At 48.4% G+C, this 15,053-nt stretch overlaps 1 protein-coding gene across 2 annotated transcripts in view; it reads left to right on the forward strand.

Moving 5' to 3' along the window:
- Nucleotides 1-15,053, forward strand: part of FGF18 (fibroblast growth factor 18) — a 65,538-nt gene that overhangs the window by 8,032 nt on the left and 42,453 nt on the right. Inside the window, exons 1-2 of one of the 2 annotated variants that reach the window (XM_052684945.1) lie at nt 7,661-7,795; nt 14,498-14,678. In XM_052684945.1, the coding sequence (XP_052540905.1) occupies nt 7,667-7,795; nt 14,498-14,678 (310 nt within the window). In that variant the 5' untranslated portion in view covers nt 7,661-7,666. Of the gene's footprint in view, nt 1-7,660; nt 7,796-14,497; nt 14,679-15,053 lie in introns of those variants that run through there. The other variant, XM_052684944.1, reaches the window with a different exon arrangement.

Raw genomic sequence — 15,053 nt, forward strand, 5'->3', positions numbered from 1 at the left:
TGGCCTATGAAATCTCTGATTAGCAGCCGTGGGTCTGGGAACATGGCTGCAAAGCACTGTGTTTGCCCTTGCTGAAGTGAGCAGGACTCCTGGGGCCACCTCCGCCATCATGGGGCTGCCTCCACTTCTGATGCAACTGGTCAGCTCTGAAGCTTTGCAAACGGGGATGGAGATTGGCATTGCCCACGTCTGCTCATTAGAGTAAGTCGCACCCAGAGCAGCGTGAGCCTGCCCGAGGGACATCGCACTTGGCTGTGCATTGAGCACAGCCCTTCCTTCCAGGCAGTGCAATGGCTTATTGATTTCTTTGGCCCACTTACCCCCACCTCTTCAGCAATAATGACCCTTCCACCCCAACTCTAAATCATCCCAGCCTGGCTCGCCCCTAAGCCCTCTAATCTTTTTGGGTTGTTGTTGGTATTTATGCTTGTGGAGGTTTATGATCTGTCGGCGCTGGCTGCTGAAATGCTTTATTTATCCATAGGCTGGGCCACACAGGGAGCGTCCTTATTCTGGTATCATGTTCAGGATGCTGTAGTTAAGGTTTGTGTCAGCACTTCCATGCACAAACCTTGTTATTCAGGGGTTTTGCAACTCTGTGGAAAAGAAAACCAGCAACCTGGCAGAGGGAATGAGGCTCAGAGGCGTGGATGAAAACTCAACAACCCACTGCCCATTTAGGGATTATTAGATGGGCAACCTCTTTCCTTGAGGAAAATAGCCAAAAACATCCTCCTCCTTTGGTTGAGCTTTTTAAAAAGAAAACCCTCTTTTGTGCGCTCGTATTTTGAGTCGGATGGGGAAAACACAGCGAGGTGAGAACGCAGACTGGAATCCTCCCAGTACCCTTACAAAACACATGCCTAGCTCGTTCAGAACAGCACTGCCCCGCTCTGAATGAGGCATCCCAGTATGCCTCGGGAAGAGCAGGACTCAGAGGAGCACATGCCTGCTGTGAGTGCTTCATCCCATCCAAGGACCAGGCTGCTCTAACTAGCTCTGAACTACGAAAATGAAAAATAGTAAGAAAAAACCTATTTTTTTTCCTGTGGAGTTTCTCTTTGCAGCCTCTCAGATTCCTAAAACGTGGTTTACAGCCCTTCTGGACATGAGATTTAGGGTTTTAGCAACGTTCCCGCGCCATGCTGCCCGCTGCTCCCACGCCGCTGCCCTCCAACAGTAGGCGATGCGGTGCGTGAATGTGATTTATTGCCCCGTTAGTGTGGGAGCTTGTGGGCTTATAAATTACTTGGAGATCTCTCGATAATAGAGGGAGTGTGGTATAAGCAGGAGAGATAATGGGGCTTGGAAATAACTTTTGGGGAAAGCAAACTTTGGGCTGTTAGCGGGCGCACGGTGCCGGCTGTGCTGGAGGAGCGCTGAGCAGCCCAGGCTGGGTGATTTTTATGGCTCTCTTTATGGCTGATGGGTTTTGCAGGCAGAGCAGGGTTGATAACTCAGCAGAAACGCGTGCATAGCCTGTTGTCCTGAGATAGCAGGCTTGGGTCTGCATTGGGGTCGATTTGTTGAAGCCAACCTGCCAGCCCTGCTGCTTGCTGGAAGGAGCAGGCAGCGATGACATCCCTCCAGGCTCCAGCAGAAGGGAGGTGTGGTGGCAGCAGGGTGTTATAGGGGAACTGGGAGCACCAAGTATGTGCTCAGCGCTTCTGTTAGCAGGTACTGAGCTGGTGTGGTAGGCAGTGCTAAGCTGGAGCCCTAAAGCCATTTCTTTCACCTCTGGGACGGTGCTGTCAGGTTGTACTGTGTGCTTTCAGGTGGGGCGACTCTGGAGAAATGATATTAAATGGAGAAGGAAGGCGGTTGTTAGCAAAAATCAATTAAACTCATTAAGTAAAAGCAGATCTTCCCAAGTTAAGTGGATTTGAGGAGATTTCTTTAAAAGAAGTAGCACATTTCTAAATGGACACTGCTTCTGTCCATCTCCAGCATCAGCAGGGCTCCCACTGAGACATTTCTGGGGCTCAGAGGGCGCAGTTCATGAAATTGCTTTGCTTGCCTTGCAAAGCCTGAAAGAAAGATCAAAGGAAAATATCTCTCATGCAAAGATGATGGAAATTTTGCATCTTATGTTTCAAATAAATGAATTACTGATCAAAATCATCTCTGGAAGGCTCTGTTCCAGAAATAACTTGCAAGATTTTTGTAGATAAAGAAGTTCCTCATGTACCCAATCAGAGGACTATGCAGGACAGACCTTAGCACTGCAGGTGGCTGGTCACTGTAACTTGGGGAAAGAAAAAGGAAACTTGTTGGCAAAGCGTATGAGTTGAACTGGATGCTCATCTCCATGGCTGTGACTTCATAAATCAGGGTTTGTTTTCAGGTAAATTGCAGGCCTGCCCTGCTTCTCACTCTCACTTCTCTTCCTTCAATGCAGTCCGCACAGAACTTTGCCCTCTCCAGGCGCTGGGGCCCTCAGGATTGGGCTGTGCTGCTTGGGATGAGGATTTGGGGGCCTGCCCTGGGCTGAGCACTGGGTGCTGTCAGAGGGGCAGAACTTCTCCCCTTCAGTAACTAATGACGACAAACTGGTATTCAGAAAACATCGAGGCTACTGCATATTTACCAGTCTTCAGCATTTTGTGGGTAGTTTCCATAAAACAGATTTGATCCTTGCCCTGAATTTGCAAACATCTCCATTCAGGGTGGTGCTGGAGACAGCAGCAGTGAAGAGGATGCTCAGTTGGACGCATTTGTGGGTCCCAAATAACAGGAAAATGAAACTTCACACACAGGGAGGAAAGGGTGCAAATTATGGGAAGGATTTGGCATCTCTGACAGCCAGTCCTTAAAGCAGGCATGAAAACAACAAAGCTGGGGGCACAAGGCAGAAGCGAGCTATCAGCAGCACATACACTAATTAGCTTCCTAGTGAGATGACTGCTGCAATTCCAGAAAATCCCGATTGGCCTCCAGGTATTGTTATACAACTTAAACCTCCTGTTCCTGGTCACAGCCCTCTCCTGACATCCCGGTGCCATGTGAGTGCTGCCTAATCAGGGAGTGATGGAGCAGGGACACCTGAGCATGCCAACCTTTCCAGTTGGCATCTTTCCCATATAGGATCACTGTGTTATCTTGCCAGAATAAGCAAGAGTGGGACTTGCTGGAGCTTAGTAAACGGTTTCCAGAGGAAACTCGATAGAAGAAAAGTGGCACAGGATAATTTGATAGGGTTTCCAGGTATCACTGCTGAATCAGCAGAGAAATGGGAGCTGTGTGCATTTGGAGAAGCCATGTTTCATATGAGACCGTGGCTAACAACCGTCTCCTTGGACAGCAGCTCCCATCTCTATATTGCCTTTGTAAACTTGGTGGAAAAAGGCATTCTGGAAATGCTGTCCTAAATTTGTGTGCGCTGCTCGGCAGTTGCCACGCTTTACCCTAGAGGGAGTTGCTTTTCTGCAGTGGGAGCAGGGACCTGTGTGTTCCTTGGACGATGTCAAGGGACTGAGATGAAAGGAGCTACCTGGGTAAACATCAGGTCACTGCTGCGGTGCTGCCACTGCAAATGTTTATTTCTTTTATGGGAAGATTGGTCTCCAGTGATCGTCTGTCTCTTTCTGACAGCAGTGTTTCACTGAGCATCTCTTGGATTTTCCATGTCTTTGTGCTTTCGCTCCTGTTTTTGTGGAGGTCCCAGCTGGGCTGGCATTGAGCAGAAGGGACACAGACATCACTTTGGACCCCGTGGGCTTGTGCTTTATGTAACTCCTGGGGGCGACCAACTGCCTCGTTCCTGGTTGATCTGACCCATTTCAGGGTGGTGGGCTTGAGGCTTCTTCTCTTCCCTGTTCCTGTGGCCAAACAGGTTCATGGCTGGAGCATCACCCCAGGAGGGAAGCCCCTGCTGATGGAGGGAGGAAGGGAGAGAAAAGCTCCTGAGTGTTTCAAATTTGGAAGGGTTTTTTTTTTTTTTTTTTTTTTTTTCTTTTAGTAACTGGGCTACATTTAAAGAGACAAACAGACCACTTGTAAGCATCTTTAGCGGTGTCTGTGTGTAGCTTTTGTCCTCGAGCACCCTGCAGGGAGGACTGCCCTGGTTGCATTGCAGCCTCCAGCCAGACTGGGCTCCCCACAGTGCCTGCAAATAGGGTGCAGCAGCCCCTCTGGCTGGGCACGAGGCTGGCAGCACCCTGGTGTGGAACAGCCCTGTGCTCGTAGTCTCTCTGCTTTACAGAGCTCCCTCTGCTTTGTGCAAAGGCACTTCCAGTAGTTTGGAAGCAGTTGTTTGCTGCTTCTGAGTCTGCTTTAAAACTTTGTTTCCTCCATGGTTCACTGTGATTTTGTTTTGGACTGCAGGGACTTTGTGTGTTCTTCTCCAGGTTATATTTTTTGAATGCACATTTCAGCTGCTCAGAAATGCTAATAGAACGCTACGTGCAGCAGTTCGGATTGCTGAATAGTTTTAATTCCTGCATATCAGGGCAGTTTGTTTCAGCAGGAGTGTTTTCTCCATAATGAAAAGAAACGCTTTTTGGTTAAGTTAACAAAGGCAGCTGTAGCATGGCCAGCTCCCCATCTCTAACTGCTGGCTGTGTGGATCCGTGATGTCAGAGGTAGACTGGGGCTGTTTGGCAAAGCCTTGTTATCATTTTCTTCAAGGCAATACCTATGCCATGAGGAGGGCTGCTCTGTTTGTGGCAGAAGGGACACAGGCATGAAGCTACATCTGAAAAATGTGGCCTGATGCTAGCAGCAAGGGGTGATGGTGGTAGCACAGACTCGTGGCTCATGCATGGCCCCGGCTACACCCGAAGCACATTGCCACCCATCACCTGGCAGCTTCCACTTGCTGAAGTGATGGTGTTTCCATGCTGTGTCTTGCCCGCAGGACCCACTTGCAGGGATATCCGTGGTCCTCTGAAAGCTGATGTGGGTGATCTGAACTGGGAGTGCAGTGTGTATGATGTATTAACAAATACTAACACTTTCTCCCACGCAGAGATTGCACCCTGTGGAAGGAATGGTGGGAAGGTGGGATAGTGCTTTGGGTTTTCTTTTGCCCTCGTTGAACTTGCACGTGTCAGAGATAATTGTAGTAAAGACCTTAAGAGTTCCCCAGCAAAACCATCCAGGGAGGAGCTAAGGCAGGAGACTTCACCCCTAAAGGGGAGCATTTTGGAAAGATCAGGCTTGTGCAAGTAGTGATTTTTCCAGATCAGGATTGCTGTGGAGCCTGTTGTACTGCAGGACATCCTCCAGAGCCGATCCCAACTTCTCTCTGTGGGTTACGCGGCACAGGCTGGGTTTAATCAGCACCATAGGAAGCATCCTGGGCATGCAGTGAAGGCATGATGCTGGGGAAGGCTTTGGCTGGCACCTTGGTTTGGGTTGCAGTGATCACCTCCAGAATGGAGCTGCCTGACAGGTGTGTATTTCAGGATCTAAACTTTTGAGACCAACCCTCTGAGCTGCAGAAGCGAGCCCCTGCAGATCCAGGTGGGTGCAGAGGGACCTGCAGTTTCTCTTTGAAACCAGTCCTTTCCCATTCCGCCTTGGGGAGGTGAGATGCCAAGAGGAGGGTGCTGCAGGAAGATCTGCTGCTGATGTCCTTTGCTGAGATCTTCTCGTGCCCATCTTCCATAAAGCAGCCTGGCTGCTGTGAGGCTGTGAGCCTGTGAGGTGTTGGGTGGCTTCAGGCCAGACCTGAGCTGCTGACCCTTGGCTCCCTTGCACATGCTGGGCAGTGGCTGCTGGCAGGCAACCTTCTGCCAGTAACAGTGGAAGTCAGAAGGACCACCCAGTTCTGATAAGGACAATTTAGAAAGGAAGGAGATGGTTGTGAAAAGAGGGGCAAAGGGGCACAAAGGAAAGGGGGGTGGGGGGGGGGGGAAGGAGGAACAAAATGAAGATCAAGACCGCTGTTAAGCACACTGCCTGCGAGGGAGGTCTCCATCATGCCTTTTCTAATCTAGAGCCAGCAAGGATTGTATTAACAGCTTCAACGCCATGGAACAAATTAATCCCTGATGTAATTGAAATCGGTGAGGTCTCACAATAGGTGAGTTTGACCCAGTGGGGTAGAAATAGAACAAGTATTGGAATGAAGTAGTGAAATGAAGTCACACTGTTAAGACACTGGTATTTCATTCCTAGAAACAAAGGCCAAACAAATGCAGAGAATACATGGCTCTGCTGGGCATGGTTGAAAGCTGCTCAATAATATCAAGCTTTGAAGGGATATTTCTGTGCAGGGAGGAAGTATGTAGGAGAGATATAACAAGCATTAGAAAGAAAGACAAAGAAAGAAAGGAAGAAAGAAAAGCCCTGCTTGCTTGTTGCCTGATTGATGGCTGTGGTAAAATAACACCAGCTCTGAATTTGAAGGAGAAGAAAAAAAATCACAACTGGGGAAAAAATCAGCAAAAAAAATTAAGGTCTGAATTGTATTTCCAGAGAAGGAAATACAATTGCTGTGGCAAGAGGCATCAGCACCCTGCAGATACCTGTGTGGCTGAGGTGCACGAGGACGGTTTGCTTTGGCTAATGGAGGCAGCAGGACCTGGTGCTACAGAAAGGAGGCTGCTATGGTCCTGGTGTTGCAGCAAGAAGGGCTCGGGCTCAGTCCCCTTGGCACTGCCACGTGGGCACGCTGTTGGAAAAGGGGGAATTTCAGAGGGGTGGGCTCCCTCTTGCAGACTGTGATAATAAGCTGCAGCCAGCAACCTGGTTTTGGATTGGTGAAAATGGGCAGGTAAGGGTGGGGTGCACAGGATGGTGCTGTTGGTGCTGGTTTAGGTGCTGCTGGCAGCTCTGCCAGCAAGGACCAGGTGCAGAGCTGTGTCCAGAGCAGGCTGGTTCTGCAAGCCTTCCAGCTTCTTCTCTTCCCTTGGTTTCATGCAGTGTGCCTGTGTTTCTTTACGTCGTTAATCAAGGCTGAAACCTTGCTCTTCCCCAGGCTGAACCGTTTCCCTGGGTGGAACGAGTTTAAAATGTCACCATCTAATAAATGGCGTGCTTTCACAGTGCTGGCTGAGGTTCAGTCCATCATCAAAAGGAGAAACTCGGTTTTCTCGAAGGCGTCATCATCTTTCTCTAGAGAACAGCCAAGCACTCAGCGATAGGCCATAAAACATGTGTTTCCTCAAGGCTCTCTCAGGTTCCTGGTTCTTGGCACTGCCTCGTGCCTTCCTCCTGCATCGAGCCGTGCTGGGCTGCGCTGCTGTCTGCCATCCGACGGCGCTTTGCAGTGGGAGGGCAGCGCGGTCATCGCAGGAGCTGTGCGCGAGCGCTTCGGGGACACGAAGGACAGCTGCACGCAGGGTCTGTCCCCACGCGGCTCTGGGCTGAGCAGGGCTCAGCTCGCGGCGCAGCTTTAAATCCGATGTGGACCACGGCACCGCGCCGCGCTCTTCCGGCACCGCTGAAATGGAGCGGGAAGGGCCGCCTCGGCCTCCCGCCTCCTCCTCGGCTCCATCCCGGAGGGCCGTGCCCGCGCTGCCCTACTCGGCACGTTCGCTCTCCGGACCCCGATGCCCGGGCCGGGCCGGGCGGCCACCAGGGGGCGCGGCGGCTGCAGGAGCGGCGCGGCGCTGCGGGCCCGGCGGGGCGAGAGGGCGCGGCGGGCGGGGCCGGGCCGGGCCGGGGCGGTGGGTGAGGAACATGGGCGTACTTGGCTTTCTTCCTTCCCCAGCATGGCGAGATGAAGGCTGGGAGGAGAGCGGAGAGAGGGAGCAGCCTGAATGCATCCCAAGGAGAAGCGCGAGGGGGAAAGGTGTTGTTGAAGCTGAAGGACGCTGTTGGTACAAGGATAAATAGACGTAAGCTGGACGTAAGTACACAAGATGCTGGAGAATGAAGTCGTAGAGTGCTAGGAAAGTGTCTTTCTCAAACAGCTTTCTAAAGAAACAGAGGCAAAAAGTGGTTTCTGACTTGATTTGCAAATGGGTGATGGAGCGATGGGGCTCTTTTGGAGTGTGGGCTTCTGGGTTTTAAATGGGACATTCATACTTTCACACGAAAGAGAAACAAACCCAACCCCAAACCAACCAATTGAAAAAAGACCCCAAAAAGCAAAAAGCTCAAAGGATTTCAAGGGAATACTTTGTAACTACCATCGGTGGAGTCTTTTGTGGTGTTTGTGCATCTCATGTCTGTGGTTGGAAGAAGCAGTTCCATGGTGCAGCACGTAGCTCTTCGTGCTGCCTGTCCTGCACGGTGCAGAGCTGTCATCCAAAGGGGCATCTGCTGAGACAGACAGTGACAGAACTCTCTGGGGAGACTTATTTCTAAAGGAGAAAACCCTTTTCAGTGAATAGCAGGAAGAAGTCACCTTGCAAACCAGCAAAGCAGCACAGCTCTGAAGTGGTGCTATTATGAAAGGTTTACGTAACGTTTGTGCAATTCTAGCGGTGTCGTGCCATGGGCTCTCCATGGATGTGCAGAGATTCACTCTGAAGTGCCCTCTCCCTTTGCTGGGGGTTCCTGCTGTGCATCTGAACACGGAGTGCTTTGTGTTAGGTTAATTTCCAAATGTGCGTCTGGGCACAAAGAGGCAAGTACGTCAGAGCAGTGCGCAGCCACTTGTGCCTTGCTTCAAACTGCGCTGTGTAACGTGACTGTAACACTATCCTGGCTGTGGGTTGACTTTGCAGTTAAGAAGAAGAAAAAGCAGCAAATAAGGAGCGCATTATGTTTCTCTGTATGTCGAAGAATGACTGTCATGGTGAGCTAGCAAATCTTGCTGTAATTGGCACAGAGGAATGTTGCCAAAGTCATGGAAGCGAAGCGGTTTGTTACTTGCCTTTGCAGACTTGAGAGAGATCTGTCTTGGATATCCCCTTGTTGACCTTATTAAGTTAACTTTCAAGTCTTTAGAAGGTCACGGAGACAATCATTAATATTAGGTTGATTTGATGGCTGAAAGGTAATAAGTGTTTCCTGCTTATCAGATTGGGTTTTGAAAGGACTTTGAGTCGCTTGATTTGTTTATCTTTTGAAATCAGTAAGGCCCTTGGTGAGAGGGATTTTGTATTTCTCGTTCCATGACATATGGTTTGCTCTCTGATGAGGCTTGGAGGCTGAGTTCTACAGAAAGCAACAAATCAGGAAATTCTCAAGTCCAGCTCCCAGCTAGTTTGGCCATGCTGTGGGCCTTGGACATCTGACGCTGTAACGCTTTATGACATGGACAATAACATATTAACGTTCCCTTTTACCAGAAAGCTAAAAATAGAAAGTGAGGCATGTGCAGAGCTTGGTTGGATGGCAAGCCAAATCCTGTAAACATGGCTTGGCACGGTAAGGATTGCATTGACCTCGGCGGGGCTTTGATTGCTTGCAGTTCAAAACTAGCGGCGGCGTTTGCAGGGTCGTGGCATGAGCTTGTAGTAGCACTAACATCACGGTGCTGCTGTCAGGGGCTTTTCTGATTCTTGACCATTTCTTGGATTACTTCATGCTGAAACCTTAGGCAGCATCAGCAAAATCATCTTTTTGCTGGCCCTCCATCTGGGATTTAACACTACTGCCATTCTCAGAGCTGGTGGGTCATTGTGAAGTCATTTAAAATGAAATCCACTCATTATTTGATATATTCATTGTGTGTCATTGCACAAAAAAAAAAATACCCTACAGAACTTCCTATTCCGGACTGTCTGAAGACAGATTAGATGTCACCCCTTTCTGTCGCTGAGCAGGAATTAGGACTAAATGGACCTACCTTGGATGTTTGAGCAAGTAAAATGGGAAGCAGAGAGAAGAGATGGCTTCTTGTGTCCAGCCAGCTCGGTTGCTCGAGATGATGGCTGTTTTCAAAAGAACTGCTATTTATTCCCTTGCCTAAACTTCTGTATTGCCAGCTGTATTTCAGCTATACTGCTGTAGCTGTATATATTGCTGAGAGATACAGTGATAAATAATGCATGTATAAGGAACTGCTCGAAAAGGAAAATAAAGGAAGAATGAGAATGAAGCCGGATGTGATGCCCTCTGTTAGGTTTTGCAGACTATAAGCAATTGGCAAAGAATTAGATCAATGGATCTGCTTTCTGAGATGCTGAAGTTGTCCTTCATAGACAGTGGTCCTTCATAGACAGTGGTCCATACCAGTTGAACAGGCTTGCAGAATAGACCAGCACCAAACAGCAACAAAATATTGGAGGAGATAAAGTAATGCAGGAAATCCTTTTTCTGTCCCAGGAGTGTTCTGTAAGGCACTTTTCTGGTTTGGAGCTAGAAGATGCAATTGGCCGTTGACTTCAGGGACCGTTTATGCTGAGCTTTGGATCTGTAGGTGTTGTTGCTGCTGGCAGGAAAGGTATTGCAGCTGTTTCGGTCTGGTATTGCAAGCTGGCTTTTCCGTAAGGCTGCTGAGTGCCCCCTGCACGTGCAGGTGCTTGGACCAGAGCCTCTTCTGTGCTTGGTTGAAGCAAGCAGAAAGGCAGCAGCAGTTTCTGGAGAGCCTGCTCATGTGCTCCTTGCAGGATCTGTGGTTACAAGGCAGATTGTGTGGACGATCAGATTGAAAGGCAAAAGAAAAGGTGGTGGTTTTGTGAATAGCTTATGTGCAGTAATAACAAGTAAACGGTTTTAAAAAAGAGAAAGATTTAAATTTTGCTTTGATGAATGGAACCTGAAGCCCTTAAGTTTTACAGCACAGCTCGGACCTGAAGACATTTCTGTATTTGTTTTGGTGTGGTTATGATTGTTACGCAAATATATTTTGGGGTGAATGGACTTGGTTTTAGGTGACCTCGAGTGAGTGTTGGCGATCAGTTACTGAAGGAGGCATATGTTACTAATTTTTTTGAGCTTTATGAAAGAGAGCCCCACTTATGGTATATATAAATGGGCTTTCTTATCTCAGTAAAGTTAGCTGCTTGAGGGAGTACGCTCTGTAGGGCAGGGATACTGTGAGAATGGATTTCAGCGGTGATCAAATAGGTTTTATCTCGTGAAATCAACACTGCATGAAATTTTATTTTAGAATATTGATACTCTTTGCTGTGGGCCAGATGCAGCCCAGGCTGGCACAGCTAATTCACTTTGGCTATGCGCCAGCAGAGCATCCTGTTTCAGCAAAGTGATTAAGCATGTGCTTATCTTTAAGCATACAGCTAAATCCTGGTGATTTCACTGCTTCTCTGTGTGGGGGCATCTCGACCAGGGGACAGGACAGCCACAAGGAGAGAGCTTGCAGTTCCACCTTCCTTTTTCAGGACTTCTCCTGTTTTGGAGCTAGGTCTGTTATTAGAGAGGTGATGGGGTGACATAGGCTTTGGCTGGCCCTGGAGGGATTTGGTGTCTCCAAGTGATCCTGGCTGGCCCTGCTTCAGGCCGTGCTGTTCTTGGGCACATTGCTCGGGCTGTGGGTGAGAGTGGAGTTGAGCCACCCAGACAGCCCTCAGTTGGATAGTGCCCCCAAGTGCTGCACTTGGGAGACTTCATCTTGGTGTGGAGGTGCTTGCCCTTCTTGCTATGGGAGGAAAGGTGATATTGGCTGCTCTGCCTTGCAAGAGGGCTGGCAAATGCTTGCAGGTAGATGCACAGCCTGCTTGGAGCTGTGTGCAGTGTGAGATGGCTTTGCAGTTGGTGCAGAGTCCATGTGTGCACTTTGCTTGCAGGCTGGGGCCTCTGTGCTGCAAGTGCTTGAGCTCCAGGTGAGCACAGCTCATCTTGTCTAGTGAGGAACCCCTTAAGAAGTTTGCTTTAGCAAATTAAAACCTATCCGTCCCTAAAATTATTTGTAGCGTTAGACGCTGAGAGCCTTTGTGGTTGGTCTGAGCTTTGTGCATCTGAGCAGACAGCAGGGCTCCATCCTCCTGAATGTGTGGGAGAAGGCGTAGGGCTGAAGGCTGTGAGATGCAGGAGGGAAGATCAGACACAGGAAAGGAAAAATCTGGGGATGCTGGTTCACCTCAGGGGTGTTTCAGTGCAAAGAAACAATTAGAATGTTTTGGAAAATAAGTTGCTTTTTCTATTTCGAAGTTCCCAGAAAAGCAAAACAACCTTCCCTTCCCTTCACTTTAAATCCCACCTGTTTTGTTTTTTTCCTAGAAAAAAAAACCAAACGTGAAATTCATTAGCATGTGGTGAAGGCAATGTAGCGACGTCATCGTGATTTAAAATCTGTTTTAAATCTTAACATGATGGAGCCAGAATCCTAACTGCAAATAACCTTGCTTTTGTGGGTATAAGGCTGGCTGTCGACGTTATTTGAACATCTCTATTTTCAGTTGGTCAACATCCTTTGTAACAATATTATTTGAAAAGAAAGGTGGAGGAAGAAGGAAAGAGTTGGATGTTATCCATGCTAGAAGCCAAATGCAGCTCGCTTTGCTCAGAGATAGCTCTGGAGAGGAAAGCTAGCAGAGCTTGGTGCCCAGGGGAGCTGAGAGCACTGTTAACCTCATGCCATATCCTCAGCAGGCGCTTGTGGTGCTCTTGCTTCTGGCTGTGCTGTTTTCTGACAGTGGGAGATATTGCTAAATATTAATTGTCTGATTCTTGCCCATCGCTTGTGTCATCCTGCTGAATGTCTGTTTAGATACAGTATTTTCTGTAGTGCAGCCTGAGCGTTCAGCTCCTGCAGTCTCCTACTGACAGTCAAAGAAGAGAGTTAAACTGGTTTCTTTCTTAGGACTTGGGATCCAAATATTGTAATCCTAGCATTTAATAAGGGCAGTGAAGGCGATCCTGTAACATCCCCGTGAACCTCATTGCTGCTGCCACTGTGTTGAATATAATGTTTTTGTTTGGGTTGCTTAGTGAAGGTCTGGTGCTAAGCAGCACTGCCTGCCTGAAGTTTTCCTCCTGCTGCTGATCTGTGTGTCTACTTGATAATTGGAAAAGCTAAAAAGTTCTTTTGAGGTTTCGATGTTCAGGGAGTATTTGACTACTTGGCTTCAAAGTATGCGCTGGTGTGAGACGACAGATGCAGGAGAATTAAGTGAAACTGTTCTGTCTGCCTTGGCCACTTGCTCCCCTCTCGCTCTTATGTGTTTGAGCCCAGAATGGACCTGTACAAGGATTTATTGACCCCTTTTCATTTGCGTTGCCAGCTTCATCCACACCCTAATATATCAGAATATCGTTGCTTTCAGGCAGGAAGGGCAAGCATGCTGTAGCTGGAATGTGTTAGGAACCGAAGCTGTAGCTCTGCTGGGAGTAAGTGCCATTCCTTTGCCAGTTCCAAACTAGGCTTCATGAAATTCCCATGTGATTCTTATTTTGTGGTGGAGTTCGTTTCTTACATGCAAATGGTGCACAGCATTAGAGCTTGTCAACAGGTTCGCTTTGACCATTATTTGTTGTGGTCAAATTAAAAATCACCTGCTGTGCAGCAGTGCCTTTTGGGTGCTGCTCAATCATCTTCTGCTGCTTTTGGTGTCTGAGTGGTTTACTGTACTGTGATGGGAGTCTGCCACCAAAATATAATCCATTGGTTAGATGTGTATGGGCAGCATGGACGCAGTGCAGAAGCTCTGAGGGTCAGATTGTGGAGCGTTCTCTTTTGTGCTGTTTGAGCATGAATTGCTTTTGGCTGTGTGCTGTTGGGCCTCCCAGCTGGGAGGGCCTTCTTAAGAGCATCTTGGTTGCCTCCTCCTCTGACCTTGGGCAAGCCAGGATGGGTCTGGAAGCAAAAGCAGGAATCCTGTTTCAGTGTTTCTTGGGAACCGTAAGTTAAGATTGGAAACAATATACCAGAGAAAGGCAGATGTGACTGAGAAAGTTTCTGGTAATGTTTTGAGGCTGTAGTTAACTAAGGTTAATTTAATCCATTGGCCAGAAAAAACAGAGGCAGAGGCTGAAGCGCCCGGAACCCTGCTGGTAATGGCCTGTCAGCTGGACACATCAGTTGTGCTCTTACTGCTTGCTCCAAGTGATCCCTCCCCAGGTTGGGCTGGACAGAGATGCAGCAATAGACAGTCAGCAATGAGCAGGCTTCACTTAAAGCCAAGCAGGCAACAAATCTGTGCTGAAGAGAGCCCACAAATACACGACACATTTATCTTTCTAGATTTTATGCCTGTCTGTAGCTAGAATACAGTTCGCTAACGTCAGCATAAATAGGTTTTTCCCTTGACTTCTTCCCTGCCATTAATCCACGCAGTTGCTGAAGTTGAAGCACAAATTCTCTGAAATTGAAGTGCCAATCCCCTTTCTCCTATACATGTCCACGTAGCTTGGTAGAGGCTATGAATATGCAAAAGCGAGCCTAATTTATGGCCAGCCTGGTTGACCAGGATTAAATCAAAGCAGGACCGAGCAGAAGTTTTTACTCAACCACCCCCTCACGCACAGTTTGATTGTAAAAACTCAGGTTTGGCTTACTCTCTAGAGCCAGCTCTGGGTAGAATTACATTTTGAGTGCCTGATACCACGGGCTCGGCTGTCAGATGAAGGCCAGCCAAATCCCAGTCATCTTGCGCCATGTGCCCTTTGGCAGGTTGATGTGTAATCTTTCTATCTGAGATGCTTATTTTGTTTCATAGTCTGTTCTCTTTTCTTTTTCCCTCCCCACCACTTTCAGATGTTTGTTGCCGAGGAGAATGTAGATTTTCGGATACACGTGGAGAACCAAACACGAGCAAGAGACGACGTGAGCAGGAAGCAGCTCCGGCTCTATCAGCTGTACAGCAGGACAAGCGGGAAGCACATCCAAGTGCTGGGCAGGAGGATCAGCGCCAAAGGAGAAGACGGAGATAAATATGGTAAGAATATTTACTGGGATCCCCCAGACTTCAGTTCAAAAGCTTTAATTCACTGTGTTGGCCTGAGAACCTCGTGGGAGAAAAATGAGAAGAGCAATAAAATGCAGAGGATCACAGGGAGAAAAAAAAAAACAACCTTTTCAGATTAAGAACGTGGAATTTGCTGCGTTACAGTGGGCTGTCAGCCCAGCTCCCAGCTGCGGGCTGTTCCAACCCGTGGTACTGGAGTGCCCCTGTTTCTGAGAGCATGATGGTGCTTGAAGACAAAAACCTTTCTCTGCCTAGCAGGTGAGCGTACAGCTTTCCTCGTGTTATTTATGTGATATCAAAGTTGGTCACTTAGGATGTTCTTTCCTTATGAACTGTGGCCCTTGG

This window comes from Tympanuchus pallidicinctus, unplaced genomic scaffold (genome assembly GCF_026119805.1).
Source record: "Tympanuchus pallidicinctus isolate F22 unplaced genomic scaffold, pur_lepc_1.0 scaffold21, whole genome shotgun sequence".
NCBI lineage: Eukaryota > Metazoa > Chordata > Aves > Galliformes > Phasianidae > Tympanuchus > Tympanuchus pallidicinctus.